At 50.8% G+C, this 25,343-nt stretch overlaps 7 protein-coding genes and 1 non-coding gene across 8 annotated transcripts; 5 read left to right on the forward strand and 3 right to left on the reverse strand.

Moving 5' to 3' along the window:
• Nucleotides 1-278: 278 nt before the first annotated feature.
• Nucleotides 279-1,460, forward strand: JR316_0007811 (Protoheme IX farnesyltransferase, mitochondrial; the record flags this gene model as incomplete). Its single annotated transcript, XM_047893534.1, has 1 exon — nucleotides 279-1,460. One exon carries the CDS (start codon nucleotides 279-281, stop codon nucleotides 1,458-1,460), a length of 1,182 nt encoding a protein of 393 aa, XP_047746849.1.
• A 241-nt stretch (nucleotides 1,461-1,701) lies between these two features.
• On the forward strand, nucleotides 1,702-3,306 carry JR316_0007812 (uncharacterized protein; the record flags this gene model as incomplete). The annotated part of the gene is made up of 4 exons (XM_047893535.1): nucleotides 1,702-1,912; nucleotides 1,969-2,183; nucleotides 2,244-2,474; nucleotides 2,542-3,306. 4 exons carry the CDS (start codon nucleotides 1,702-1,704, stop codon nucleotides 3,304-3,306), a joined length of 1,422 nt encoding a protein of 473 aa, XP_047746850.1.
• A 3,019-nt stretch (nucleotides 3,307-6,325) lies between these two features.
• On the forward strand, nucleotides 6,326-6,410 carry JR316_0007813. The gene has a single exon. It is a non-coding gene; the product is annotated as a tRNA-Gly (tRNA).
• Nucleotides 6,411-6,748: 338 nt separating this feature from the next.
• Nucleotides 6,749-8,622, reverse strand: JR316_0007814 (uncharacterized protein; the record flags this gene model as incomplete). Its single annotated transcript, XM_047893536.1, has 3 exons — nucleotides 6,749-8,080; nucleotides 8,218-8,467; nucleotides 8,558-8,622. 3 exons carry the CDS (start codon nucleotides 8,620-8,622, stop codon nucleotides 6,749-6,751), a joined length of 1,647 nt encoding a protein of 548 aa, XP_047746851.1.
• An 808-nt stretch (nucleotides 8,623-9,430) lies between these two features.
• JR316_0007815 (Acyl-CoA dehydrogenase family member 11) lies at nucleotides 9,431-11,714 on the forward strand (the record flags this gene model as incomplete). Its single annotated transcript, XM_047893537.1, has 9 exons — nucleotides 9,431-9,457; nucleotides 9,532-9,608; nucleotides 9,674-9,729; nucleotides 9,807-10,036; nucleotides 10,099-10,196; nucleotides 10,253-10,298; nucleotides 10,349-11,136; nucleotides 11,191-11,275; nucleotides 11,328-11,714. The coding sequence occupies 9 exons, from the start codon at nucleotides 9,431-9,433 to the stop codon at nucleotides 11,712-11,714; spliced, it is 1,794 nt and encodes a 597-aa protein (XP_047746852.1).
• A 73-nt stretch (nucleotides 11,715-11,787) lies between these two features.
• On the reverse strand, nucleotides 11,788-12,613 carry JR316_0007816 (26S proteasome non-ATPase regulatory subunit 9; the record flags this gene model as incomplete). Its single annotated transcript, XM_047893538.1, has 4 exons — nucleotides 11,788-11,818; nucleotides 11,872-11,963; nucleotides 12,023-12,130; nucleotides 12,203-12,613. The coding sequence occupies 4 exons, from the start codon at nucleotides 12,611-12,613 to the stop codon at nucleotides 11,788-11,790; spliced, it is 642 nt and encodes a 213-aa protein (XP_047746853.1).
• A 296-nt stretch (nucleotides 12,614-12,909) lies between these two features.
• JR316_0007817 (uncharacterized protein) lies at nucleotides 12,910-14,421 on the reverse strand (the record flags this gene model as incomplete). The annotated part of the gene is made up of 2 exons (XM_047893539.1): nucleotides 12,910-13,388; nucleotides 13,470-14,421. The coding sequence occupies 2 exons, from the start codon at nucleotides 14,419-14,421 to the stop codon at nucleotides 12,910-12,912; spliced, it is 1,431 nt and encodes a 476-aa protein (XP_047746854.1).
• A 1,257-nt stretch (nucleotides 14,422-15,678) lies between these two features.
• Nucleotides 15,679-24,954, forward strand: JR316_0007818 (uncharacterized protein; the record flags this gene model as incomplete). Its single annotated transcript, XM_047893540.1, has 10 exons — nucleotides 15,679-15,855; nucleotides 16,026-16,255; nucleotides 16,333-16,460; nucleotides 16,623-16,838; nucleotides 16,907-17,131; nucleotides 17,250-17,417; nucleotides 17,563-17,973; nucleotides 18,207-23,249; nucleotides 23,312-24,502; nucleotides 24,608-24,954. The coding sequence occupies 10 exons, from the start codon at nucleotides 15,679-15,681 to the stop codon at nucleotides 24,952-24,954; spliced, it is 8,136 nt and encodes a 2,711-aa protein (XP_047746855.1).
• Between the last annotated feature and the right edge of the window lie 389 nt (nucleotides 24,955-25,343).

Consider the following 25,343-nt stretch of genomic DNA (forward strand, 5'->3'; position numbering starts at 1 on the left):
CCCCATACCTTTCACGTTCGAATTCAAGACGTGATATTAAGGTCTCTTGCTGTTGCATACCCATCCGATACCTCCTCGGAAGAGGTCCACCAAACTACTATCCTTTGCATCGATAACCCAAGTTCACCACCACCACTATGCACCGAAATATCCCTAATTCTATTCCATTACGCCGACATCCTCATGTTTTGCTAAACTATTGTATTCATACGCGAAGGGTTCACTCAAGCCCTCGAAATGCGACATTCACCTCCTTTTTCTTCCATAATGCTCAATGGATGCAGTCAAACGCGACGCCATCACCCAAAAGTAGAAGTCTACGAGCTAATATAGCAGAACTAGCCCACCGACCTCTAGTTCTGCCCACAGCTTCCGATGCATCAGCCAGCGGGAAAAGCGCCTTGGCTGCATTCAAGGAAGTGGAAAAGCCAACGGGGATCAAATTGCTCAAGGTGTACAACCAACTTGCGAAATCTAATCTCACAATTTTGGTCGTGCTCACCTCGATGTCGGGTGTTGCTTTATCCCCCTTTCCTGCGACGATACCGGTACTGCTAGCGACGGCACTCGGCACCGTGCTCTGCTCGGCCTCTGCGAACACGCTGAACCAGCTGCAGGAGGTGCCGTTTGACGCGCAGATGGCGCGGACCAGGATGCGCCCGTTCGTGCGGAGGGCGATTACACCTCTGCACGGCCTCGGGTTCGCAATCACCACCGGAATTGCGGGGCCAGCGATTCTGTGGGGCATGACGAATGCGACGACGGCGTGTCTAGGGCTCGCGAACATTGTGCTGTACGCCGGAGGATATACCTGGCTGAAGCGCAGGAGCATCGCGAACACCTGGGTTGGCGCGGTGGTCGGTGGTATTCCACCTCTGATGGGATGGACCGCATGCGGCGGGCGCCTGTTGCCTGAAACGTGGACACTGGAGTCGCTACCGCTGTTCCTGCCCCCGTTTATCGCAGACGCGGCGTCCATGCCCGTGCCAGTAGCCGATCTGACAACGCTGGACAACCCGTTGGCGCCGTTCGCGTTCTTTATGTTCCTGTTCAGCTGGCAGTTCTTCCACTTCATGCCGCTGTCGCACATCGTGCGGCACTCGTACGCGCAGGCGGGGTACCATATGCTGGCGGTATTTGACCAGCGGAAGAACGCGCTCGTCGCACTGCGACACACACTGCTGCTGGTGCCAGTGTGCAGCGTGCTGTTCCCAATATCGGGGCTGACGACATGGTGGTTTGCGGCGACAACACTGGTGCCGAACGCGATATGTGCGCGCGGGGCATGGCGGTTCTGGCAAAAGGGCGGGGAGAAGGAGGCGCGGGTTCTCTTTCAGCAGAGTCTATGGTACCTGCCTGTAGTGATGGGCCTGATGATGTTCCACAAGCAGGGCATGTCGTGGCTTGAATGGCTCGGAATAGTCGATAAGGAGGAAAACATAAACACTGTAGAGACTTGATAGAAACTGAATAGAAATCAGAAAAGGAAGAAATAAAGTCACGTGGGCTTGGCGACAACTGGATGTTTCGGCTAATTTGATATTTTCCCAGGACTCGCCCTTGTTCCTCTCCTCTCTCCTCTCCACTTCTCCCCGCTCTGCTGTCCCGACGGACGCTCACATTCTTTACTCACCACCCTCTTTCGTAATTCGCCTGCTTTTTCGAAAAATACACGCGCAAAATATCTAGCAAAAACATATCATGACTATGCATCAGGTTCAACAACGAAATCACGCTCATCGTATGCTGCAGCTCCGCCAGGACCCGCCCAACACCACCGACCCCAACGGACACAACGATATCCCTGGTGGTGGTAATGGCGGTGGCCCCAGTGGTGGTGTTGGCGGCGGAGGAAACGAGCCTCCCCTTTCGCACTCGAGTTCCAGCTCGGTCGCAGGGCCCACCTCGTTATGTATGTTTTTCTTGTTGATCCATTGATATTCTCTTATGCTTAGCCATATTGCGCAGCTTCCTCTAGGTCCTTGCCTGTACAGCCCTCGTCTACCGTCAGGCCATCGTCCTCGACCTCCAGACCCGTGTCGTCTTCGACCACCCCGTCCTCGACTGTCAGGCCGACGTCTTCCAGCTCGTCCTCGTCCTCGTCGTCAAGCTCTTCTTCGTCCTCATCATCTTCGTCCTCGAGGAGCTCTTCATCGTCTTCGTCGTCCAGCTCGTCTAGCATTGTAAGTATCTATCACCGGTTTTACTCCTTTCCGTGTTTGACTTGATACCGGCACTATTAGACCAGGACTCCCGCTCTCCTCGCAACGAGTTCCACTCCCACCAATTTGGGGGCTACCAGCTTTTTCCGCAGTGTCACTCCGACCAACATTGACGGTGCTGGCTCTACCATCACTGCTGATCCTGTTACCGCTTCTGACGCCAAGAAGAGCTCCGGAGGAGCTATTGCGGGTGGAGTCATTGGTGGTCTCCTTGGTCTTGGTCTTTTGGCATTTATCATTTTGACCATGATTGTAAGTTATATTATTCTTTGTTTAATTCGCGCACAACATTTATGGTTCAACTTTTTCAACCTTATAGCGTCGTCACCAACGTGCTCGCCGTCACGCCCGAGCCCGCCGTCACGAATCCGATTTTGGCACTTTCAACCGCGCGGCGTTTGTTAAAGAGAAGGAGCCTGAAGTCGTACCCGACATGGTTGAGCAGCGCGGCCACAACGTCGCCCCTTCGCTTTCTGGCGAAGCCGTCGCAAACATGGCCACGCCACCATCTCAATTGGCTGCTGCAAGCGCCGCTGCCACGGCTGCTGCTGCCGCGCCCGCTGCACCTCTCCAGGAACGCCCCAAGTATGTGTATGGTGCCCCCGTCGCTGGCCAGGATTCCGCCGAAGAACAAGCCAAGGAAGCTGCCAATGGTGGCGCGTACAGTGTTGACCCCCAGGCTCAGACTGCTTACAATGCTGAAGCATACGGATCTTATGCTAAGTACGATGACGCCGGCGCCGGTGTTGTTGGCGGTGTTGCTCCGGGTGCTGTGTACCAGGACGCTCAGCGTGAATATCAAGGACAACAGGGATACTATGATCAGAGCCAATACCAACAAGGATACTACGACCAGAGCCAGCATCAACAATACTATGATCAGAGCACCGGGCAATACTATGACCAGTCTCAGTATGTTGTCGATGGACAGTACAGCCAACAGCAACAGCAATACGATTATACTCAGCAGCACTCTCAGTACGCGGCCGCTCAACCTGCGTACCCTGAGCAAACTGCTACTTACCAGCCCCCGCACCCATATGCGACTAGGCCGGCTGGTAATGAGGCGTATGGTGGAATGTAAAGCATTAGGAAGATGTCTTATTAGGAGGGGGGATAGAGGATGCTTTTTGATCCCTTTTGCAAAATTTTAGAGGTGAAACGAGTTCAGGGTCTAGTTGAAGGGCACGTCGTTTTGCGTGCCTTCCTTGCCACCTCGACTTGGAGTAACGAGAAGGATCAAAAGTTGCGTTATACCACAAGTCTATCCTGCGCCTTCTGCCATCTTTCTTCCACTTTTTTCTCCGTCCAAACTGCCTTTAAACATCTTATTTATTTATTCATACACGTTGACCTTGACACTTCCGCCCTACCCCACCCCCTGAATGGTTATATTCATGATTCTGTTTTTACTTTTTTTTTACACGTCTGTATAATTTCTTCCGTTCTACGTATAAGCGGCCTTTACTCCTCGACCCCTGTGAACTTTTTTCCCCATCCCCACTTTACTCTTTGCCACCTATCATCCCTCCTACCACCCTACCTACCTTTCTATTGACGCTTGCCTGCTTGGTCGATCCGGATACCATCGTGTACCCTCACATGTACACACGCACCCATGCCTCGCCCTCGCCCTCGCCCTCGCCGTCATACATACCATGTTTCTTAGTCTCTTGGGCGGTGGTCTTGGTCTGGTATCAACCTCGCTCCCATTATCTCCCAAACTCCCCATCCTTGTCACAATTTACCCCTTTTCTCTTCCTCCCGCATACCCATCCATCTCCATTACTCCCCGACTACCATCCCCGGAACCCCTTTCCTTCTGGTACGCATACCGCTGGCGCCGCCTCTGTCTCTATTACTTGTAATGCTTTGCATGCTCCATGTGCCACCATCCCATGTCATTGTATTACAGTTATATAAGAGTACGACAGTTGTCTTCCTCCTTATCTTTTTTTGATTTGTGCCTTGCGGACGTACCTGTCCGCTCTTTGTTTTGTGATCGCCATCGTGAATTTTATTTTTTTTTTTGTTATATCCTTGCCCTCTTGCCCTTTACCCCAACCTTTTCTTTTTCTTCATCATCTTCTTCTTTCTACTTCTTTTTCATCCTCAACTGTTTTTTTTTGTGTTCGTCTTTTTTGTGTGTTGAGTAAAAATTCAATTGTTTATATTGAGATATGTGTGTCTGGTATTGGTACTGCTGGTACCTGCTCTTTCGTTCGAAATATGTCTTTTCTGTGTCTTTAAGAGTTTGTTAATATGCATACCCTGTCGTCTTTTCTTATCCTCTTATCAATGAGTGATTTAACCTCTTCTAAGTAAGTATGATCGTTTTTGTTACGGTTAATGTATGTGTTCGTAGTGCTTCTCGAGTTTATGATATCGTTTCGACATCTGAGAGTCGCGTTGCCTCAAAGTACTGAATATAACACTCTGATTATCTTTCAATCTCTCCAACTTCAAGTTTGACATACCGATGATGTAACTGTGTATGTAGATAAACTTGCACTGGGCTCTGACAGAGGCCCCGAGTAGCAGACGACGTTTTGAGTGATCTTGACGTTTACTGTTCATCTGTTCATCTTGATAGTTTGATCCAATACTTCAAACAAACTGTCTTATCCGTCGTATCCGTACTTCGTCATGAGAAGAATGATATCTTCGACAGTTGCATCATCATCATGATTCAGTGAATGTCAGGAAGGAATTCTTCGTACATCAGCAAAAGTGCTCGGATCCCCAAATGCCTTGACAAGGCATTTGGAGGCGTCCAAAGGCCCCAATGCCCGAAAGGCATTGTGCGGTTCGTAACGAGAGACTCCGAAGACTGAAAGGCTTCGAATTATTTATTCCAAGCAAATGATTTAGGTAGTACTAAATATAGCCAAATCATTTGGTTAAAATTTGAGTGTCCGTAACATTTAGGCAACATTTGGGAGTCCCAAAAACATTTGGCAAACATTTGCCAGTGTTTAAATGTTTTACACAGTTCACATGGTTCATTATTTAGTGGATCCCTCAGATTATCATAGCAAGTAAAAAGAACTTGTTGCATTAAGAAAACTTATACTACAACATGACTCCAAAAGGTACAGAGAAGCGAGAAAGTGGTTAAATAACAAAATGATGCTGAGACGATGTCATCAATAGATGGTACCCATGAATTATAGGAGCTACTTTGGTCGCATAATGTAAGCAAGGTGTGTGTGCAGAAGTGCGCATATACTCACCTAAAAGTTTGGGAACTAGTGAATGATTATATACCAAGCCGGATATCCAGTAGATCTAAGGCAGAAGGAGAACGGTCTACGGAAAGGCAGATACATGGTCAGTTGAGGATGATCTAATCAGAAAGGAAGTGGCAGAATTACCTGTGAGTTAGATTCAGCTATGATATACGAAGACTTAGAGTTGAAAAGTCCAAGCCCAAGTCCCACCAAGCGTCGCCGGAGTAGTGAACATGAGAGTATGTGGAAAGAAAGAAACGGGGGTTGAAAGAGATTATTATGCACAAACAAACAAATATTTGATCTCCGATTCACTCCGATTCACGCTGATCGCATTGTGACTTCGTTGACAGTCGAGAAATTGTACAGACCGGGTGACCAACTGTACAGAATTCTAATTAGAACTAATGTGGCTGTATAGCCAGTAAATTTTGGTGTGGATGAATTATTTCATCAGCATTTGAAAGTCCTGTAAACATTTCTCATAACCGAAGTGTAAAACCAAATGTTTTGTGACCTCTTTTAATTTTGTTAAATGATTCCTTCAAGGTTGCACAGTGTACAAATTTTTTTTTGTAAATTGTAGTTACTAGAAATTATTTGGTGCTTGTTTTGTGATTCAAAAATGTTTGTGGGGCCTCCAAATGACCACCAAATGATTTGAGTGTTCCCAAATGTTGCCCAAATGTTTTGCGTGACATTACTGTGTCACGTAAAACATTGGCATGCCTTATAAGGCTCCCAAGGCATTTGGGGGTCTGGTCACTTTTGCTGATGTAACACTCTACCAGTATACGCTTTTCCTGTACGTTTGACTTCAATATACATTCGTTCTCGGCGTGTTACGTAACTATAATACCACAAACTGTACAAGCATTAATGGGGTAGTGGTAACCTGGGTCGTTGCCATTCGAGTGATAAGCTCGACCCGCCGGGGGTTCGATTCCCCCTTAATGCATATATTAATTCATTCAAAAGCAATGAAAAAGATCTTTTTGGCAAGCTTGGACGCACCATATGCATTTTGAATGCGTAAACTAGTTTTATACTTATAGACAGAGATGCCCAATACTTACGTCGAAAGTTCTTGTTGGAATCGGCGAAAATAATGTTTTGTTTTTAACTGAAAGAATAGCTGAGTAATGATGAAATCTGACGACGAAAGCAAGACGAAAGAACAATTAAAACGAAAGCAATGCGAAAACAGCAGAAAACTGGTCCATCATGGAGATTCTGTACTATCATAATGTGACCCGAGAGAGGGCGGGGTATTACAAAATGCAGGTATCATGAGCATCATGACTCTGTTGACATTGACGGAATTGTCGCTTTGCGTATGTCATCGAGAGCTTCATGCCGAACCTGTGCGAATGCTGCAATGAGGGTGTCTACATCGTGCCACCATTCTGTGTCCGCCCGTGTTGACAAATTGTGGACTAACCATCCTGGCTTGAGATGTGGGAAGCAATGTTCGATGAATCTGGCTACCGCTATGGTCATTTCTAGCGTATCCGTCTCGGAGTTGAATCGATTAGTCGTGACTTTGTGGATTGAAAGTCGCTCGATCTTGCTCGAGCGATGGACGATTCGCTGCCTGAGTGAGTTTAGCACCTCAGGAGGATGTGTTATTGTGTCCAATGGAAGAGTCAGGTTTTTTAATGCAGGGCAACTTTCTGCGAGCGTCAGGAGGCTGCAAAAGGAGGGGCTGTTGCCCTCTATGGATGAAGGCAAAGAAAGCGTACGCAAGTTGCGCCAATTATTGCCTAGACAGAATTCTTCGATATGTCGGTCGGTGATTGGTAGAGATACACCTGTCATTCCGAAGAAGACGAGGTTATTGCATCGAATGAGAGGACGCAATGTATTCTCTCCAAGGAGAATGGATCTTCCGGTCCCCATGTTAACGTCGAAAACCTGAAGCGCCGGTGCTATTGTGGCTATACGTTCTATGGAAGCCTGAAGTGCTAAGGCCGTATCGCTAAACATTCCCTGTGTAGCCAATCCCATGCTGGCAGGCGTGTGCTGTAGTATGTTCGTACATTGCGCAAGTTTGACGGTTGTAAGTGAACGGGTTGGATTGAGCATACGAAGGATTTTGGATGTTTCCACTGGGTCGCCAGTTAATTGTAAATCCTGTAGACTTGGAAAATATAAAGTGCTGTCCCCAACGGATACATTGGCGACATCAACTATTGCCGAGTGACTGAGGTTTATGAGCAAATGAGTGAGGTCTGGTAAATTGGTGCAGTCGCGAAAAAACGAAGAAGGGACGTCTGATGCTGGGATAAAGGTGGCATTGAGAACCTGAAGTCTTGAGAATTTTGGTATGCAGCGCAGAATTTCAAATGAGAGTCTGCCAGATAGAATAAGTTCCTGGACAGCGGTCGCTTTGGGGGCCAAGGTGGACAAAAGGGATTCCGTAAAGACCTCTGTGGTGGTATTGATACCTCCAAGTATTAGGTTCGTAAGGGAAAGACCGTGTATGAGAAAAAGAGGCGCCAAGAGGTTGTCAGTCCCCCTGTGAAAGGATGGTGGCAAGTTGGGAATATACAAAGTCTTAAGCGCCGGGAAAAGAGTTAAATCTTTCTCAGCCATCATTCGCATGATGAAATGGCTCGAGTAGCTATCCTGAAAAGATTCCAGGAATAGGTATTGGATTTTGCAAGTATATAATTTAAGTCGATCTATGTGGATGGGGAGGACCGCCCCGTTAATCGTCTGAGAAATCAATATCGTGCCCTTCTTCAGTTGTAATAACAACTCACATACACATCGCCGAACGGTGCTTTCTCAAAGGTTGGGAGTATACTGAAAATGGGAATGAGAGATGTCATCATCCTCCATAAAAGCCCCGAAGCAGGGGCAACGAAGGATCGGGCTGTCAAACACGCGAAAAACAATGCCTTGCGTGTGGAAATATCAATATCCCATATCCCATCTCCCCAAAACGCCTCTGGGTCGAAGAACGAAAGGATCAGTTCTATAATGTCTTCATTCTGAAAGACACTGGAAGAGCTGAGTGGTAATTTTTGACGTTGAGGATGCGGACAAAACCAGTTAGATTGGCTGGGGGATTTTGATTACCGTAGAACTTCGAATACACACCTGTTCGGGTGCAGTACTTCAGTGGTTTTATTATGACGGCGCCTAGTACCAGAAGTCTCAGGCATGCTGCGAAAAGGGATCGTTGAAGGCTGTCGAAGATTGAGAGACGTTGTGCAGTGTACGATTTGGTCACAATCGGATCATCAGCTAGCTGTTTTTACTGCCTCGAGGTTAAATTACCTCAAGGCGGGAACCTGTCTAACCTTATCAGACAGTGTTGAGCAGAGGAATTTTACCACAGCATTGTCAATTGTGATGTGCATAAACGAGGTATATACCAATAGTCGCTTTTATCATGACGAATTCTTTGCTTTCATTGCACTGCGAAGACTCATTGTCGCTATGAATCGGTGTCAGGTTGAATCGGTATCCGAGCCTTAAGTATGCATCCCCAATCAGGTTTTTTTAGCTCACAGAGATGATATCATCTTCCAGAGCCTGTCACCACTTTGTCGTAGCGAAAAGATTTTCCTCAGCATGGCCGTTCATATAGTACTGACAACGGTGAAACAGCTGGATTGATTATTTTCTTCGCCAATGCCGATAGAATGTATGGAGATGATGATGGTTGCTCTAGAGTCACGTCTAAGAGAAAGTCTGAGCAATCTTCTCTACTCCAGGTTTCTTGATAGATCGCCACGGCTGGGAGTCGTAGTATGATGGTTGCTGAGTGCAAGTTTAGACCGTTCAGCTCGAACTTGAAGCCGGCTTTCGGTTACTTATCCACCCGTCGAGTGATCAACTGACCGCTTTGACCAACTGCATATGGCTCTTTGAAATGCACTCTCATCTTGTTATAGTCATGTTTGTTGACATATCTAAGCCGGAAACGTATGACGAGTTTACCGTTCTTGTTTCCTGCAAGCTTGAGAAATGCGCATTGAAGAGGGATTCCACCCAGTGAGTACATAGTTATGGTTTTTGTTATTTCTTCAACTAGGATTGATTTTGGTTCGGGATCCCTTAATTCGTAGACACCATTCACAGAGGATAATGCATATACCGCGGATCCCGTTCTCCCAAGCTTATTAAAGCGTGTGTTGCCCAGAAGGTAACCCCTATCAAGGACATCTCGCAGAGTATACCTTATTGACTCGGGAGTTCAATCTGTTATAGTGTGTTCAAAGAGGTTGTGCCGGACCTAGAGCGCTGTGGTCATGAGGTCGTAACCTGTATGTTGTCTATGACGATCCTCAAAGTTGAACGTAGCCGCTGACCTCAGGCTGCGCGTGCGATGCGATGGGGTAAGCCCTGCGGACGCTGAGCGACAGCGGCAAGGTCTTCCCCCCTAAACTGCTCCAGTACGATCAGTGGGGACGCCGTATCGATGACCTACAAACTAGTGAAGGCTGGCGCGAGCTCAAAGCCATCTCTCAGCGAGAAGGGATCCCAGGCATTTTTTACGAGCGCAAATTTGGAGAACACAGTCGTGTGTACGGATTTGCTAAGATGATGGTTATGGTCGGCGATTCTAACGAAGTACGTCAAGAGATACTTCAGATCTTGATACTGAGAGTTTACCATGTAATTTGTGTTTGTAGATTTTCTGTCCGATGAGTATGACGGATGGTACTGCAAGAGTGATCGAACTTCTTGGTTCACCAGAAATGAAACGAGATATCCTTCCCCGTCTCATAAGGTACGACATACGCAACGTTGGACGAAAGTAATGATCATAACCGACCGTCCCTTTAGCCGTGATCCCGCACACGCGTTTACTTCCGGGCAATGGATGACTGAAGTGGGTCGTTATGCTGGAATCTCATCTTTAGGTTCTAAATTTCTTTTCAGCGTCCAGGAGGCTCAGATATCTCGCTCACAGAGACAAAGGCTATTTCTACAGGACAGGCATCCATTTACGGTCCCAAATACACTCTAGACGGTGTTAAATGGTTCTCGAGTGCCACCGACAGCGAAGTTTCAGTCGCTCTGGCTAGAACGGGTTCGCAGCAAGACGGCTCAAGGGGACTGTCCCTGTTCCTCGTCCCCCTCCGACTGCCTCTGCTTCGAACCCCATCTGACCCTGTACCATCTCCCATCAGCAACAACATCCTTGTCCACCGCCTCAAGAATAAAGTCGGCACACACATCTTACCCACCGCAGAACTCTCACTGGAATCCACAGAAGGATACCTCATAGGCGAATTGGGAAAAGGTGTCAAGAACATTTCGCCAGTGCTCAATATCACGCGTCTGTGGTCTGCAACCGCGTCGATAGGAAACCTCCGCAAATGTCTCGCTATCGCCACTTCCTACGCGAAAGTACGCGCCATTCACAGCGGGACGGTGTTGTTGATAGATACCCCTATCCACGTCGAACAATTGGCCTCTGTCAACATCCTGTATCGTGCGTTGACGCACTTGACGTTTGGCGTTGTGGGCTTGTTGGGGAAAGTGGAAAGTGGGGGTGCGACGCCGGACGAGGAGCGCAGATTGCGGATGTTGACGCCGGTGGCGAAGGCGTATGCTGCGGAGAAGGCGTGTGCGGGTATGGAGGAAGCTATGGCTGCTATGGGAGGTGCTGGCTATATGGAAGAGAATGGGATTGGGCGATCGATCAGGGATGCTTTGGTGGAGAAGTATGGTCCTTTTCATTTCATGAAGTTTATCACTCATGATATATGATTTCGTAGGATCTGGGAAGGAACTATTGTTGTGTTGGCGCTTGACCTCGTTCGAGTCGCACAAGATAAAGCTTGCATGCAGGCCTTCGTCACTGTCAGTGTATTTCATTTCATACTATATTCAATGTTGCTGAATCCTGGGTTAGTGGTCGAACGGTATCTTCAAGTCGTGTCCTTCAGATTTTGCAAAACAAATTTCTTCAGAAATGAGAATTCTCCAAGAAGCCATTCACGAATTTGCACCATCTTACAATAAGCCTATGAAACCTCTCGTCCCGCGACCTGCCATCATGCTTGCTGGGGCGATAACCTCCAGCATATATCTCTTGGAACATGCGATCTGGTCGTATAAGAATTCGGAGCCTTCAAGTACCCTGGACATGGAAGTGTTCAAAAGATGGGTAGTCGATAGCGGTTTAGAAGCGAATGTCCAGTCGCTCAAGAGATCCAAAGCGGACACTGGAGAAAGGGTGAAGATCAATTCGTCGTTGGTGTTCGGTGTCGGTGCACAGAAGGAACAGGCGAAACTGTAATTCCCCGAGACATGAGCACTATAATACATGTTATATCTTACAATTTGAATGTCCCATTTGTACCCCACATTTCCTATGATGCCGTGTAGGGAACAATATGACACCTGTCGAAGAGAAACTCAGCGATGGAAAGGGAGATAAAGGTGCTTGGACTCACCCGAGTGTACCTCTTCCACCCCAGTTCTTCCTAGGTGTAAGAGTCAAAGCTTTGGTTACATTATCTCGTGAAACCAGTATGCGAATTGCGCGCTACAGGCCATTTTTATGTGTTAGCAAACGTCAAGGAGCATATCAAAGGTCTGCCTCACATTCTCGCTCGCTGCCACGAGCTCGGCTATAGGTTGCAGAGAGCTCGACTGGAACGAGTTGTGATCAAGCCCTCCAAACTTGAGCACCAGATCTCCGCGCTGCAAGGCCTAAATGGCAAGGCAAGTTGTTTTCCAACTGTCAGATACGGCACCGTGTTCGTCACATAAGAAAATGCTCACTGCCTCAGCGGATGGGCTCCCAGGTGCAACAGCTTCGACCCTCGCAAACGGCTTCGTAGGCACAGCACTACTACTCGCCACACCATTCCGCAAGCTCGGGCTCGGCACAGAAGGGTCGTACACCTTCTCCAGCGCCCCCGCAATCTCATCCATCAGCGCTCTCAAATCGTTCCGCAGCTCAATAACCCGCTTGCGCGCGGTACGCACAACCCACAGGTCAATGTCCGCGCGCGGGAAGCCCTCTGCGTCGACGAGGGGTGTGTCCATTGTGACATTGTTGGATTTGAGGATGTCGATTTGTTCTTGCAGTTCGCTTTCGATTTCGTCTTTGCGCGCCATTAGAGCGCGTGCGTGGTCTGCTGGAGATGGAGATGGAGATGGAGATGTGGCTTCGGGTGGGTTGGATGACATGGTGTTGAAGATATTAGATTCAGGTATGTAGAAGATGGATTTGAAGATGTATTCATTTGGCGGAGACGGAGTCAGTGTCACTAAACGATCGCCGATCGACGACGTAATCGTTGTTTGATGCACCCAACACAACCAAATAAGAAGCCCCTATTTAACTTTACACAACAGACGCTCATTCAATACTCGGCGGCAAGAGTACCAAAAACGCGTTAAACCAAGGCATAGCTCTTGTTATATAGTAATATTTACTTTCAGAGTAGCAACGTCGGAATTTCCAAAACAGTGGCTATTCAGTATCAGAAACAAGCGGGATTATAATCCCCCTCCAGCGCCTCAACATCACACTCAAAATCCAACACAAGCTCAACCCGCTCTCTCCCTTTACACCCAACAAACTGCGCCTCCAAATACCTCCTCGTCTCCTCCTCAAAATCCTTGCTACTAAAATCCGCGCGGTACACAACCGTCACCATAAACGTAACATACACCTTCACCACACAGAGCGCAGGGTACACGTCTACGCTCGCCAGCGCCTCGTCGATCGCGCGCCATGCGGGGTGGGCGACGCGGATGGCGCCGGCGGCTGCGATTGTCAGGTACAGATGCACCTCTGCAAGCGAGCGCATGGGGTTTTGCGCGTTGAGGAGTTGCGCGAGGGGTTCGATGTTTTGTACGGGGATGGTGTTGGGGGATGATTGGAGCTGCGATTGGGTCACGGCGAATACTTCGAGGTTCGGGATGGAGCTTATGTCTGGTATTTCAAAGTGCAATGGGCCTAAGCGGTAATGGTAAGTGAAACAAGTGTTAAAATAAGTCTTTGCACATGAATTGGAAGCGACAGAAAGACACTACATACCTGAAAATTCGAGTCCGAGCATCTTCAACGATCCGCCGCACAATCTCAGTAGGTTCGAAGATACAGTTGGGGGAACGTTTCCTGCAAGTGACCCGACACAGAGAGTTTTTAGTCCTTTGACAGATGCGCAAGCCGCGGTGTCAGGGAGCCGGTGAAGGCAGTTCGTATCGAGGTACTCGATCTGCGGGTATTCCATAGACAAAGTATGGTTAAGGTCAGGCACGCTCGACGCGTCGGCCTGGTAGGACCATGCCGGGGGGATCACTATGTTTTTATCGAGGTTCCAAGTGAGACTTGTCACCTTGGAGCCTCTGAAGAGCTCGTAAGGGAGATAGATAAAGTTCCTCACATCCAGCCAAGCCAGGTAGGGTGATTGGAGGAGATTTTGGAAGGCAAGGCGGAAGTGGGACGAGAGGTTGGTCCAATCGACGCCCTTTGTGATGATCCACCAGCCGCCTGACGAGTCGTCGGAGTCTACAGCCAGCGTGAGCTTTTCGATGCCGTACCCGTCCCCGTGGAGCTGGTGGAGGAAGAGCGCGACATTCTCGTCGTTGATGACGCGCTCGACGGAGAACGCGTTCTGCGAGCCGTAGGGGAACCGCGTGTTCTTGCGCACGGCGGTAGAGAATTTCAGCTCGACGTCTTTGATGTACCGGACGAGGTCCAACCCCATCCGTGGGGACGTGGGTGAATTTAGGAGCTCGCGTAGGGAAGCGAGGCGGTGGCGGCCTTGTCCGCCAATCAGGGGGAGGGAGATGCGGTTGAAGAGGTGGACTAGGGCGCGCCGGTGGCAGTCTGTGGACGTTGCGTGGAAAGAGAGTAGGGATTTCCGGTGTGCTCTTGCATCGGATTGTGTGGGGGATGTAAAGGCTAGTTCAGCGGTTGCGTCGATGATGGCGTCGGTGATTTCGACGGGGAATGGGCGCAGCTTGGAGCCTCCTTCTGAAGCCATGATAATGATATATACTACTGAGGAGCGCTGGTTTTTAGATTATTATCCAAGACATTGAGATTGTATGACTGATTCAGTGGAATTCCTCCCGCGAGACATTGGAGTATTAGATTGCGTGTCCAAATCAAGTTGTTAAATCTGGTGAAGATAGACTTTGCATTTGACTATCTAATGCAAAGTGTTGATGTGGACGTCAGAGCAGAGATATTAATAGATTCCATCTCCGTCAATCTCCGCTTGAACCTCCCCCGATGGGCGAAGTCATCCTGACTCACTTCCGCGCACTGTAATTAGCTGGGATACACCACCCAGTGGTACGGAAGTTGTATCCCCTTGGGTATCACACCCATAAGTGAGCAAAACCATGGTCCATCCTGCTTTGCGCTGATTGTCTTTTGGTGGTACGCCACTGGTAATCGAATGGTCACACCATACTCACCTCAAGCCAAAAAGTTCCGATCTTTTTCTCCCTGGCAGAAGCTCCAACATCTATGTATACCTTTATCAACGTGTTAACAGCGCCCGGATGCATACGGCATGTGCATTGTGTGCAAACATGCCCAGGGCGCGATGTTGACATAGATGATCTTCCAATCCAGATATTGATCATGTTGTTCTTGGAGCCTTTGAAGTGATGAGGCTCTTGTCAAGGTATCGAAACAACATTTGGATCCCTATGTGTGCTTGAGCCTTGTTATCATAAAGCCATTCGGAATTGATCACCTCAAAAAACTCCCACAGAAACGGAGTCACACATCTGACAAACGGAAGAAATCTCGGCTACCACCTGGACCATTGACACAAACGGCATAAACACATCGATTATCCCAGGCCATCCTGACACACACTGTGCACAACACAATCACCAATCACCGTGCCGCTGCCTCGAGGTTGCTGTGTGGCTTCGAAATGTAAACGTCTTTCACGCGTTTACCTCGCTGAGAATTCAGGTAACGGTTAAAGAAGGTATGGGAATTCCGCAGAAAAGCGGTATATCTTCTATTATCACTCAACGTAAACGCCCAATCTCACGTTCTTCTTCTCTCTCTCTCTCCTTGATCTCTTCTTGATCTCTCTACTAGCCAGTCTCGTAACACTCCCGAATCAGTGTATTCTAGACTTTACTTGGATTTGACTTGACTTGATTCTACATAACCTCAACCCCAACCCCAACCTCAACCTCATCTACACCACACACACACACACACACACCACCCACACCACCCACAACCCTCACCCCCCAACACCAAAGCCCCAATGGTAAAACGCCCCAAATCCCCCGAAATCCGCGAAGAAGCGCGGTACTTCACCGTCTACCAGCCGTACCCACTGCACGCGAACTGGATCATGGAGGAGGACCAGAAGAAGTGCGCGATGTGGGTCGCGGAGTGTATTGGTGTGAATCACTTGTGGGCGATACATTATAAGCCGAAGGTGAGCTGCGCGTTGTGGTTTTTGTGGGTGGGTGGATGGATGGATGGATGTTAATGCCACCACCACCCGACGGCGCCACTGCCGCCCATCCACCCCACCCAACCCCACCCAACCCAACATCGCCCATCCAACAGTGAACTAACCTTCTTCTCCCCTCCTTATCCCAACAGGCTCGCGGCATGATCCTCCTCGAAGTCTCCCGCAAATTCACCGACCACGGGCGCCTTCTAGGCGAGCACCGCTGGTCATCCACACTCACCTCGCCCGACCCGCTCGAAGCACGCGCTGCGACGAAGGTATTTCACAGCTTTTATACGACGGGGCGGGACGCGCAGAAGGATGGGTGGAAGGCGATTGCGATTCCGAATGTGTGGTTTAAGGATTGGGTCCCGGGCAATGGGTGTGTGGCTTTCTTCCTTGAATGAGATTGGGATTGGGATTGGGATTGGGATTGGAGCTGATTGGAGTGTTTTATAGGTTATTCGTCCGCCCGTATCCAGCTACACATTGGTGTGCGGTCCCAGTTGAAGACAGAACCAACAAGCCCATGTGCAGACCACTCCCATCGGAGCAGAAGCCGCCCCCGCCACGGTCTAAAGGACAAGGTGCGTCTTTGCGTCTTTGCGTCTTTGCGTTGTTGCGTTTTTTTTGCGTCCCCCCACTCTTCTCTTCTCTTCTCTTCTCGTCTCGAGCGATATCTGACTCTTCCTCCCTCCCTTATTTCCTTCCGCTGCACTACCCCACTACCCCATACATCTCCATCACAGTCGTCGGTTCCTCGCAATGGGTCGAAAAACAAGTCGACCCGTCCTCACCTACGCCCGGGCACAGCCAGAACAGCTCCATAGGCGGATCGCCCGTGTCGAGTCATACGTCGCTTCCTCTCCTTCCCCTTACCGGTGCCCTTGGACCAGGAATAGCAACTGGAATGGGAACTGGAACGGGCACGGGAATGGGAACGGGAACGGGAATGGGAACTGGAGGTATGTGATATATCCCACCCTGTGGGGCTCTGTAGTTGTTGTTGTTTGCTGATATGATACACTTGTAGGAACTAGCGAAGCTACAGCTAAATTGTCTATGGCTACAGCTAAATTTTCTATGGCTACAGCTAAATTTTCTATGGCTACAGCTAAATCGTCTATGGCTACATCTACATCTACAGGTACAGGTACATCTACGGCTACGCCGGCTCTTGGAGTCGGAGAAGCACCCACAGGACCCACAGGACCTAAACCCACAAACGCGAATGTGCCTACTGCACCACGAGCAATGCGTGCGTACCCGTTTTCATTCTCTCCATCTCTCCATCTTCCCATCCTCCTCCTCCTCCTCACTTTCTTCTTAAATCATAAACCTAACAACATATCTTATTTTAAATTTCCGATTTACAGGCGGCAAACAAACGACGATGACGATGTCCCTCAACGAATTCATCGCAGGGCCTTCGAAGCCCAAGAAAGCAGGATGGAACAACGACAAGGGCAGCTCAGCGGGTGGGAATAAGAAGTTTTCGTTGAAGGATGCGGAGGCGGATGCGGATGCGCCGCCTGTTAATGCTTGTACGTCTACCCTTTGCTTCCCAAGACACTTTCTTACTCTCACTTTCTTTCTTTCTTTCTCTCATTCATTCTATTTCGTTCTTTCTCCTTCCCTACCTACTACCTTACCACCAACCAACCAACCAACCTACCCACCTACACACAGGGTCCAAAAAACTACACATCCCCCCTTCAGAAAAACAAACGATGATTCTGCCTACACCCGCAATATGGACGCTCGACGAGACGACGGATTATTCGGGGTGGGATATTCCCATGTCGCCTGCGCCTGCACATGAACGTGAACTTGCACCTGAACCTGAATTTGGACCTGAACTTGGACATGGATATGGACCTGATTTCGCGTTGGCGCAGAAGGCAAACGCGAAGGCGAAGGCGAAAGAGGGTTCGACTTGGGCGGGCAAGGCAAAGGCTTCGGCATCGACATCGGCATCCGCGGCAAAACCAAAGGCTCAGGCTCATGCTCAAGCAAAGCCGAAGACGACCTCGAATGAGAAAACAAAGGCGAACGCGAACGCGAAGGCAAAGACGGGTTCGTCAAAGGAGACACGTACACGTGTGTAGCTTTTTTCCCTCTTTTATTGGGTGTATTAGGATAGGAATAACATGTTTTTTCTTTTTTTTTCTTTTTTTTCTTTGTTCTTTTACCTCTTTGTTGTTGTATGTGGGGTGCGGTGTGGTGCGGTGTGGTGTATGTGTGTTGATTGATATTGGGTGTCGATTGTTGGTTGTTGGTCCGTTTGTGGTGGTGGTGTATGGGTGTTTGTTTGGTGTTTTTTGGTGTGATAGGCCCTCAAGCAGAAACAGATCAAGAACCAGATTCAGAACCAGATCAAGAACCAGAACCGGAACAAGATCAAGATCGCGATCAAGCTTCTTTGTCTTTGTCACCTTTGTCTCCTCGCTTCTCTCCTCGCGCCGACACGGATGGAGAGGGAGAGCATCCACACAAGAGCAGGCGGCGGGACAGGGGCAGCAAAGGAAAGGGCAAAGAAAGAGAAAGAGGAGATACATCGGAAAGAGACGATGTGGATAAGGGGTACAGTCACAGTTACAATCACAATTACACATCAAGGACGCAGTCCAACGCACAGGAGGATGTAGAGATGGCAGACGCACAAAACGACGACAATGACAACGACAAGGAAAAGGACAAAGGGGAATCAAAAGTAATCTACGTCCCCGAACCAGACCCTACAAACCCAAGCATGTTCACGCCCAAAGAGATGCAGCGCGAGCGCGATCGGAATGGCGGGTTGAGGCCGTGGGAGAGGGGAAATATTATGTGGGATGTGGACATGGATTGGGCGGCGTATGTGCAGGAGAATGGGGGTGGGGGCAGGGGCGTGGGTGGAGGTGAGGGTGGGGGTGGGGGTGGGGATGAGAAGGGGAAGGGTAAGGAGAAAGAGAGGGATAAAGGGAAAGGCAGGGAGAGAGACAAGTACAAGGAGCGTGATCGTGACAGAGATCGTGACCATGTTCGTGACCGAGAACACGACCGTGACCGTGACAGAGAACGCGACCGGGACCGCGACAGAGATCGTGACCGCGACCGCAATAGGGATAGAGACCGAGAGCGCGAAAGGGACAAAGACAAAGACAAAGACAAAGCCAGAGCTCGCGACAAGGATACCGATCGTGACCGCGACCGTGACCGCGACCGCGACCGCGATCGTCATCATAAGGATAAGGATAAGTATAAAGATGGTGAGCGCGACCGTGATCGAGAGAGGGATAGAGATAGGGGCAAGGACGGGTATAAATCCAGCCATCGGGAACGCGAACGCGAGAGTCGGCGCGATAAAGACAGACATGGAGAGAAGGAGAGAGATCGTGATAGAGACAGGGATAGAGATAGGGATAGGGATAGGGATAGGGATAGGGAGCGGCGGGATAGAGACAAGGACAGAGACCGCGACAGAGACCGCGACCGCGACCGTCATCGCAATAAAGACCGCGACCGCGACTACGACCGCGACAGAGACACGCGCGATCGCAATAACGATCACGACCACGACCACGACCACGACCACGACCACGACCAAGACCACGACCACGATCGCGACCAAGACCGCCCCAACCACAACCACAGCCAACAAGATAAAGAGGACCCCTCCAACTCCCAATCCCAATTCCCCTCCCAAACCCAAACCCAAACCCAAACCCAAACCCAAACCCACCCCCAAACCCCCTCCAACCACACCAACAAACGCAAATCCGACACCAGCTTCGACATCAACGGCGAGCTGCGGTACGACGCCAACGGCAACCCCGACAACTCGCATGAGAGCCGGAAACGGATGAGTCCTGGGCCTGTGCGCGGGCGTGGGGATGGGCGTGGGCGTGGAGGTGGGGATTGGGGAGGTGGGGATGGTGCTGCGACGTGGGCTTCGTTTGGTGCGTCTGCGTTGGAGGCGCAGGCACAGTCGCAGTCGCAGGCGGAGCCATCGTTTGGGTCGTCTGCGTCTCCGTTCAAAGCCCCGGCACAAGCAGAGCCAACGATCATATGGGATCTAACAGCACCTACATCCAACGCCAACGCCTACGGAGCCTCGCCTTGGGCTGACGATCCTGCTCCTTCTCCTGCTCCCGCTCCTGGTTCTGCTTCTGGTCACGGTCACGGTCACGGTCACAGCCACGCTCACACCCATAGTGCAACAGCCTCGCCTTGGGCTGACGATCCTTCTCCTGCTCCTGCTCCTGTTCCTACTCCTGGTCCTGGTCCTGGTCCTGATCCTGGTCCAGCTGACTCAGCCGATATCCCAATGCCCTCTCCATGGGCATCATCCCCAGCCCGTCCTCACAACCGCGCAGAAGAAGACGCGAGGGCATGGGGCAGCGGCGGCGGTGCTGATTCATCTAGATCTCGTAATCGCGCAGAAGAAGACGAAAAGGCATGGGGTGGTGGTGGTGGTGGTGTAGCCGACAGCCAGTGGGCGTCGATCCTAGGCGTAGGCGACTCGACGGCAAACTCATGGAGCGGGTCTGTAGCGGGATCGCCATTCAAATCCGACCGTGGCGGCGGTAGAGGTAGAGGTAGAGGTAGAGGCGGTAGCATCCACGGCGCTAACAGCAGCATCTACGGTGGCGACCGTGACCACGGCGGTAGCACCATCCGCGACCACGGCAGCATCCGTGGCAGCGACCGTGGCGGCGACCGTGGCGGAGGACGTGGCCGCGGCCGCGGGCGCTACAGAGACCCGCACGACACCTACATCCCCCCTGCCCCATTCGGCAGCGGCGAGCGGCGAAAGCCAGGCGAAGGGCTTGCGCGTGCTGCCAAGTTTGCCGTTGAGTGGGCGCCTAGGAAGAGGAGGGGCGGCGATGGGGGCGGGAGCGGGGGCGGCAACAAGAACAAGGATAAGGAGAAGGAGGTTGGCGGGTGGGACGGCAACGCCGAAAAACGGCGCAAGGAGATGGAAGAACGCAAGGCGCAAACCCAGGACGTAGATATGAGCGCTATAAACGACTGGGCCAACCCCTACCCCAACCCCAACCCCAACCAGGGTAAAACCCTCACTGGCATCAACGACTGGGCAAACGACGGCATCGACGACGCAAGTGAATGGGCCGACACTGGGGCCGAGGCCGAGTCGGAATCTGGGGCTCATATACGCAATTGGGCGAATGCGGTGGTGGATGATGGCAGCGAGTGGGCGGAGCATGATAGGCCACCTTTTGCTTCTGCTCCTCCTTCTGCTGTCGACGAGGAAGAGGAGGTGGAGGATGTGGATGTGGAGGATGTGAATATGGAAGAAGGCGTCGAAGATCCGCCTGCGTCTGTGGACGACGGATCTGCGTCTGCTTCTGTTTCTGCCTCCGCTGAAGCTGGGGCTGGAGCTGAGTTCAACGAAGAAGAAGGGGGCGGGGGAGATGATACTGTTGAGGCGGACACAACAGCGCACATGGACGTGGACATGGACTGGGCCTCCGCGCCTGCACCCGCGCCTACAAAAACCTCTTACGCTTTGCCCGCTTCTTCTTCTTCATTTGCACATATCACCAACACCAAGACGAAGAAGGACAGAGCAGCCGAGGCAGAGGCAGAATGGGGTCTTCCTCCTCCCGTACCCGACAAAGCCAAATCAAAGAAAGAGGAGAAGAACAAAGCTGTCGAGTACGACTGGGCAGGCAACCTAATCGACGTTGACGAGTACATGAAAGAATGGGGCGCCCCTTCTCCTCCTCCTGCTTTTGCGCCGACTATGAAGGAAAAAGGAGGAGAGAGGAAGGAAAAAGAAAAACAAGTCAAGCTAGACTGGGCAGGAAACCCAATCGGCGGCGATCCAGATGCCGATATGGCGGTGTGGGGTGGTGGTGGTGGGGTTGAGAGGAAGGACAAGTACAAGCAACAGGAAAAGGAAAAGGACAAGGAAAAGGAAAAAGAAAAAGAAGTCAAGCTAGACTGGGCAGGAAACCCCATCGGCGGCGATCCAGATGCTGATATGGCGGTGTGGGGTGGTGGGGCAAAGCAAAAGCAAAAAGAGAGAGAAAAAGAAAAAGAGGTCGAGCTAGACTGGGCAGGAAACCCAATCGGCGGCGATCCAGATGCCGATATGGCTGTTTGGGGTGGTGGTGGTGGAGGGGGGGATGAGTTCGCGTCTTCTTCTTCTTATTCTAAGACGAACGAGAAGGCGGACAGGAAGGAGTTTAAGAAACCGGACTTCAAGAGGAAGGAGAGTAGGTGGGGTGAGGGTAGGAGTGAAAGCAGGAGGAACGAGAGCAGGGGTGAGGGTAGGTGGGGTGAGAGTAGGAGTGAAAGTAGGAACGAGAGTAGGAAGGGTGAGAGTAGGTGGGGTGAGAGTAGGAGAGACGATAGTAGCAGGAGGGATGATAGCAGGAGCAGGAACTACGACACCAGAAGCTACGACAACAAACGGAACGACAGCAGGAACTACGAAAGCAAACGGAACAGCAGCGGCAAAAACTACGATGGCGATGGCAGGAGCAACCGCGACGATAGCAGGAGCAGGAGCAACGCCTTCAGCAAGAAGGAGAAGAGGGATAAGGGGAGTAAGGGGAGTAAGAAATATGAAGGAGGCAAAAGTGACTTTGACTGGGTAGCCAGCCTCAACCTCAACTTCAATCACAATCACAACCATAACGTCAACCACAACGAGCCCAAGTCTGATAGAGCACCCGTCGAGCTCGATTGGGCTGGTAATCCCATTACCGTCGATCCAGCGGAATGGGGTCTCACTCCAGAAGACGTCGCACCTCTACCTTCCCCATTCCCTTCGTCAACCAAAGCGAACAAGAAACGCAAGGACGTTCCACCGGACTCGGATTGGGCTGGCAGTTCAGCACATGGCGAGAAGGCAGAGGCAGAGGCAGAGACGGAGGCAGAGGCGGAGGCGGGCAATGAAGTCGAGTTGGACTGGGCGGGAAATCCTATTGTGCGCGATATCGCTGCTGAGATGGCCGCGTGGGGGTTGAGCGCTGCTGATTTCGCCGCCCCCTCCTCCTCTACCTCCACCTCCGACGTTGGGAGGGGTGCGGGTGTGTGGAATGTGAATTTGGATGTGACGACGGCGGGGGCGGGGGCGGGGGCGGGAAAGTCAGTCAAAGAGGAAGAGCTGATCTGCCCGACGCATAATATTGCGTGTAGGAAGGGGATATGTAGGGATATGGCGGAGCTTGTGAGGGTTAATCGGAAGCGCCGCGAGCGCGAGATGCGGGAGAGGGGTAGGGAGGGGGGTAGAGAGGGGGGTAGGGAGGGGGGTAGGGATAGAGAGGGTAGAGAGGGTAGAGAGGGTAGAGACAGGGACAGGGATAGGGACAGGGATAGGGATAGGCAGAAGGATAAGGATAGGAGGGGAGGAACTTCACGGAGTAAGTTTTTCGAATGATGTGAATGGTATAGTATAGGATGCGTTTCTGACGATTGATGATAGCGCCTTTGCCTTCTCCGTCTAAAAGACAACAACAACCATATCGAGCGCCTGAGACTGAGAAGGAAAAGGAGATGGAGATGGAGGTCGAGCTGGACTGGGCGGGTAATCCTGTCAAGGGCGATCCGACGGAGTGGGGTCTTACACCTGAGGAAGTCGCGCTTGCACCCACCGCCTCTTCATCCAAACTCAAACAGCCAAAACAGACAGAAGTCGAATTGGACTGGGCGGGGAATCCTATCAAGGGCGATCCGACGGAGTGGGGGCTTACACCTGAAGAAGTTGCGCCTGCACCCATCGCATCTTCATCCAAACCCAAACCCAAACCCAAACCCACCAGACAGCCAGAAGTCGAATTGGACTGGGCGGGCAATCCTGTCAAGGGCGATCCTACGGAGTGGGGGCTTACACCTGAGGAAGTGGCGCCTGCACCCGTCGCATCCTCGTCGAAACCCAAACCCAAACCCAAACCCACCAGACAGCCAGAAGTCGAATTGGACTGGGCGGGCAATCCGGTCAAGGGCGATCCTACGGAGTGGGGGTTAACGGAGGAGGATGTCGCGCCTTTGCCTTCTACGAAAGGAAAACAAAAGGAGAAGGAGGTCGAGTTGGACTGGGCGGGTAATCCTGTCAATGATGATCCGTCTGTGTGGGGGTTAACGGAGGAGGATGTAGCGCCTTTGCCTTCTAACAAAGGGAAAGGGAAAGGGAAGCAGAAAACCGTTGAACTTGATTGGGCGGGCAATCCTGTCAATGATGATCCGTCTGTGTGGGGTTTGACGGAGGAGGATGTAGCGCCTTTGCCTTCTAATAAAGGGAAAGGCAAGCAGAAAACCGTTGAACTTGATTGGGCGGGCAATCCTGTCAATGATGATCCGTCGGTGTGGGGTCTCACGGAGGATGATTTGCAAGGAGAAGAAGAAAAAGAGCCAGAGCTAGATTGGGCAGGCAATCCCACCACCACGACATCCTGGGCATCAATAGCAGGCGCAGGCGCATACAAGTCCCCTGTAGATAATATCACGAGAGTGGAAGATCTCGTTTGCCCGGTGCATGGGAGGGCGTGTAAGAGGGATGGGTGTCCGGATATGGCGAATTTGACGTGGGAGTTTAATTGGAGGGAGAGGCAGCGGGTGAAGGCGGCGCAGAGGGAGAGGGAGAGGGAGAGGGAGAGGGAGATGGCGGCGAGGGGTGGTGAGTTTATTTATTTATTTTTGTTTTTTGTTTTTTTTCTTTTGGACTGTTTGGTTTGGGTGGTTGCTGATGTGTACATGTTTGCTTTGGTTTTGTTTTGTGTAGGATCGCAAGGTCTATGGGGCACTCCAGAAGCTCCCGCTCCCGCTGCGAAAAGGCGTAGACGAAGGAGTAGGAAAACGGAGCCGAAGCATATTATGAAGCCTATGCTTATGGGCACGATGAGAGGGTTCCACACGGACGATTTGAAGAGGGCGAAGGCGGAGAAGGAGGCTAGGAAGTTGATGGAGGAGGCTGAACTTGCTGAGGGTGAGGCTGAAGGTGGAAGTGGAGGTGAAGCTGAGGGTGAAGATGGAGGTGGAGGTGTTGATAAGAGTCGACTTGAAGATGTTGCGGAGGACGATCGTGAAGGTGCGGATGCGGAAGATGATCGGATGGCTGTGGAAGTGTAGAAGGTATTGTTGTGAGTCTTCATATACCCTATGAAATGGCCGCGACATTGGCACGGCGTATGTTGCTGTTATCTTGTATTATTTTATGTTGCTATATCCCCGGAAGCGCCTCTTCTCTGTCTGCCTCATTCTGGAAATGAGCTCCGAGGCGAGGTTGCGCTAGATTTGTAGTACTATGCTTCCATCCGCTATCATCACGCTATCATGAAGATATATGCTGTATCTACTATTTAGAATGTTTACGAAAATGCTATGAGGTTCATCATACTATACATCTGTATGCTTTATTTTATATAAACCCAGAACTTATAACGCGACGCCGCTGAACACCTACACGCGACGCGTTTTGATAACTATCATGTGACCGATAACAAAGAACGATCACATGA

This window comes from Psilocybe cubensis, chromosome 7, assembly GCF_017499595.1.
Source record: "Psilocybe cubensis strain MGC-MH-2018 chromosome 7, whole genome shotgun sequence".
Taxonomy (NCBI): domain Eukaryota; kingdom Fungi; phylum Basidiomycota; class Agaricomycetes; order Agaricales; family Agrocybaceae; genus Psilocybe; species Psilocybe cubensis.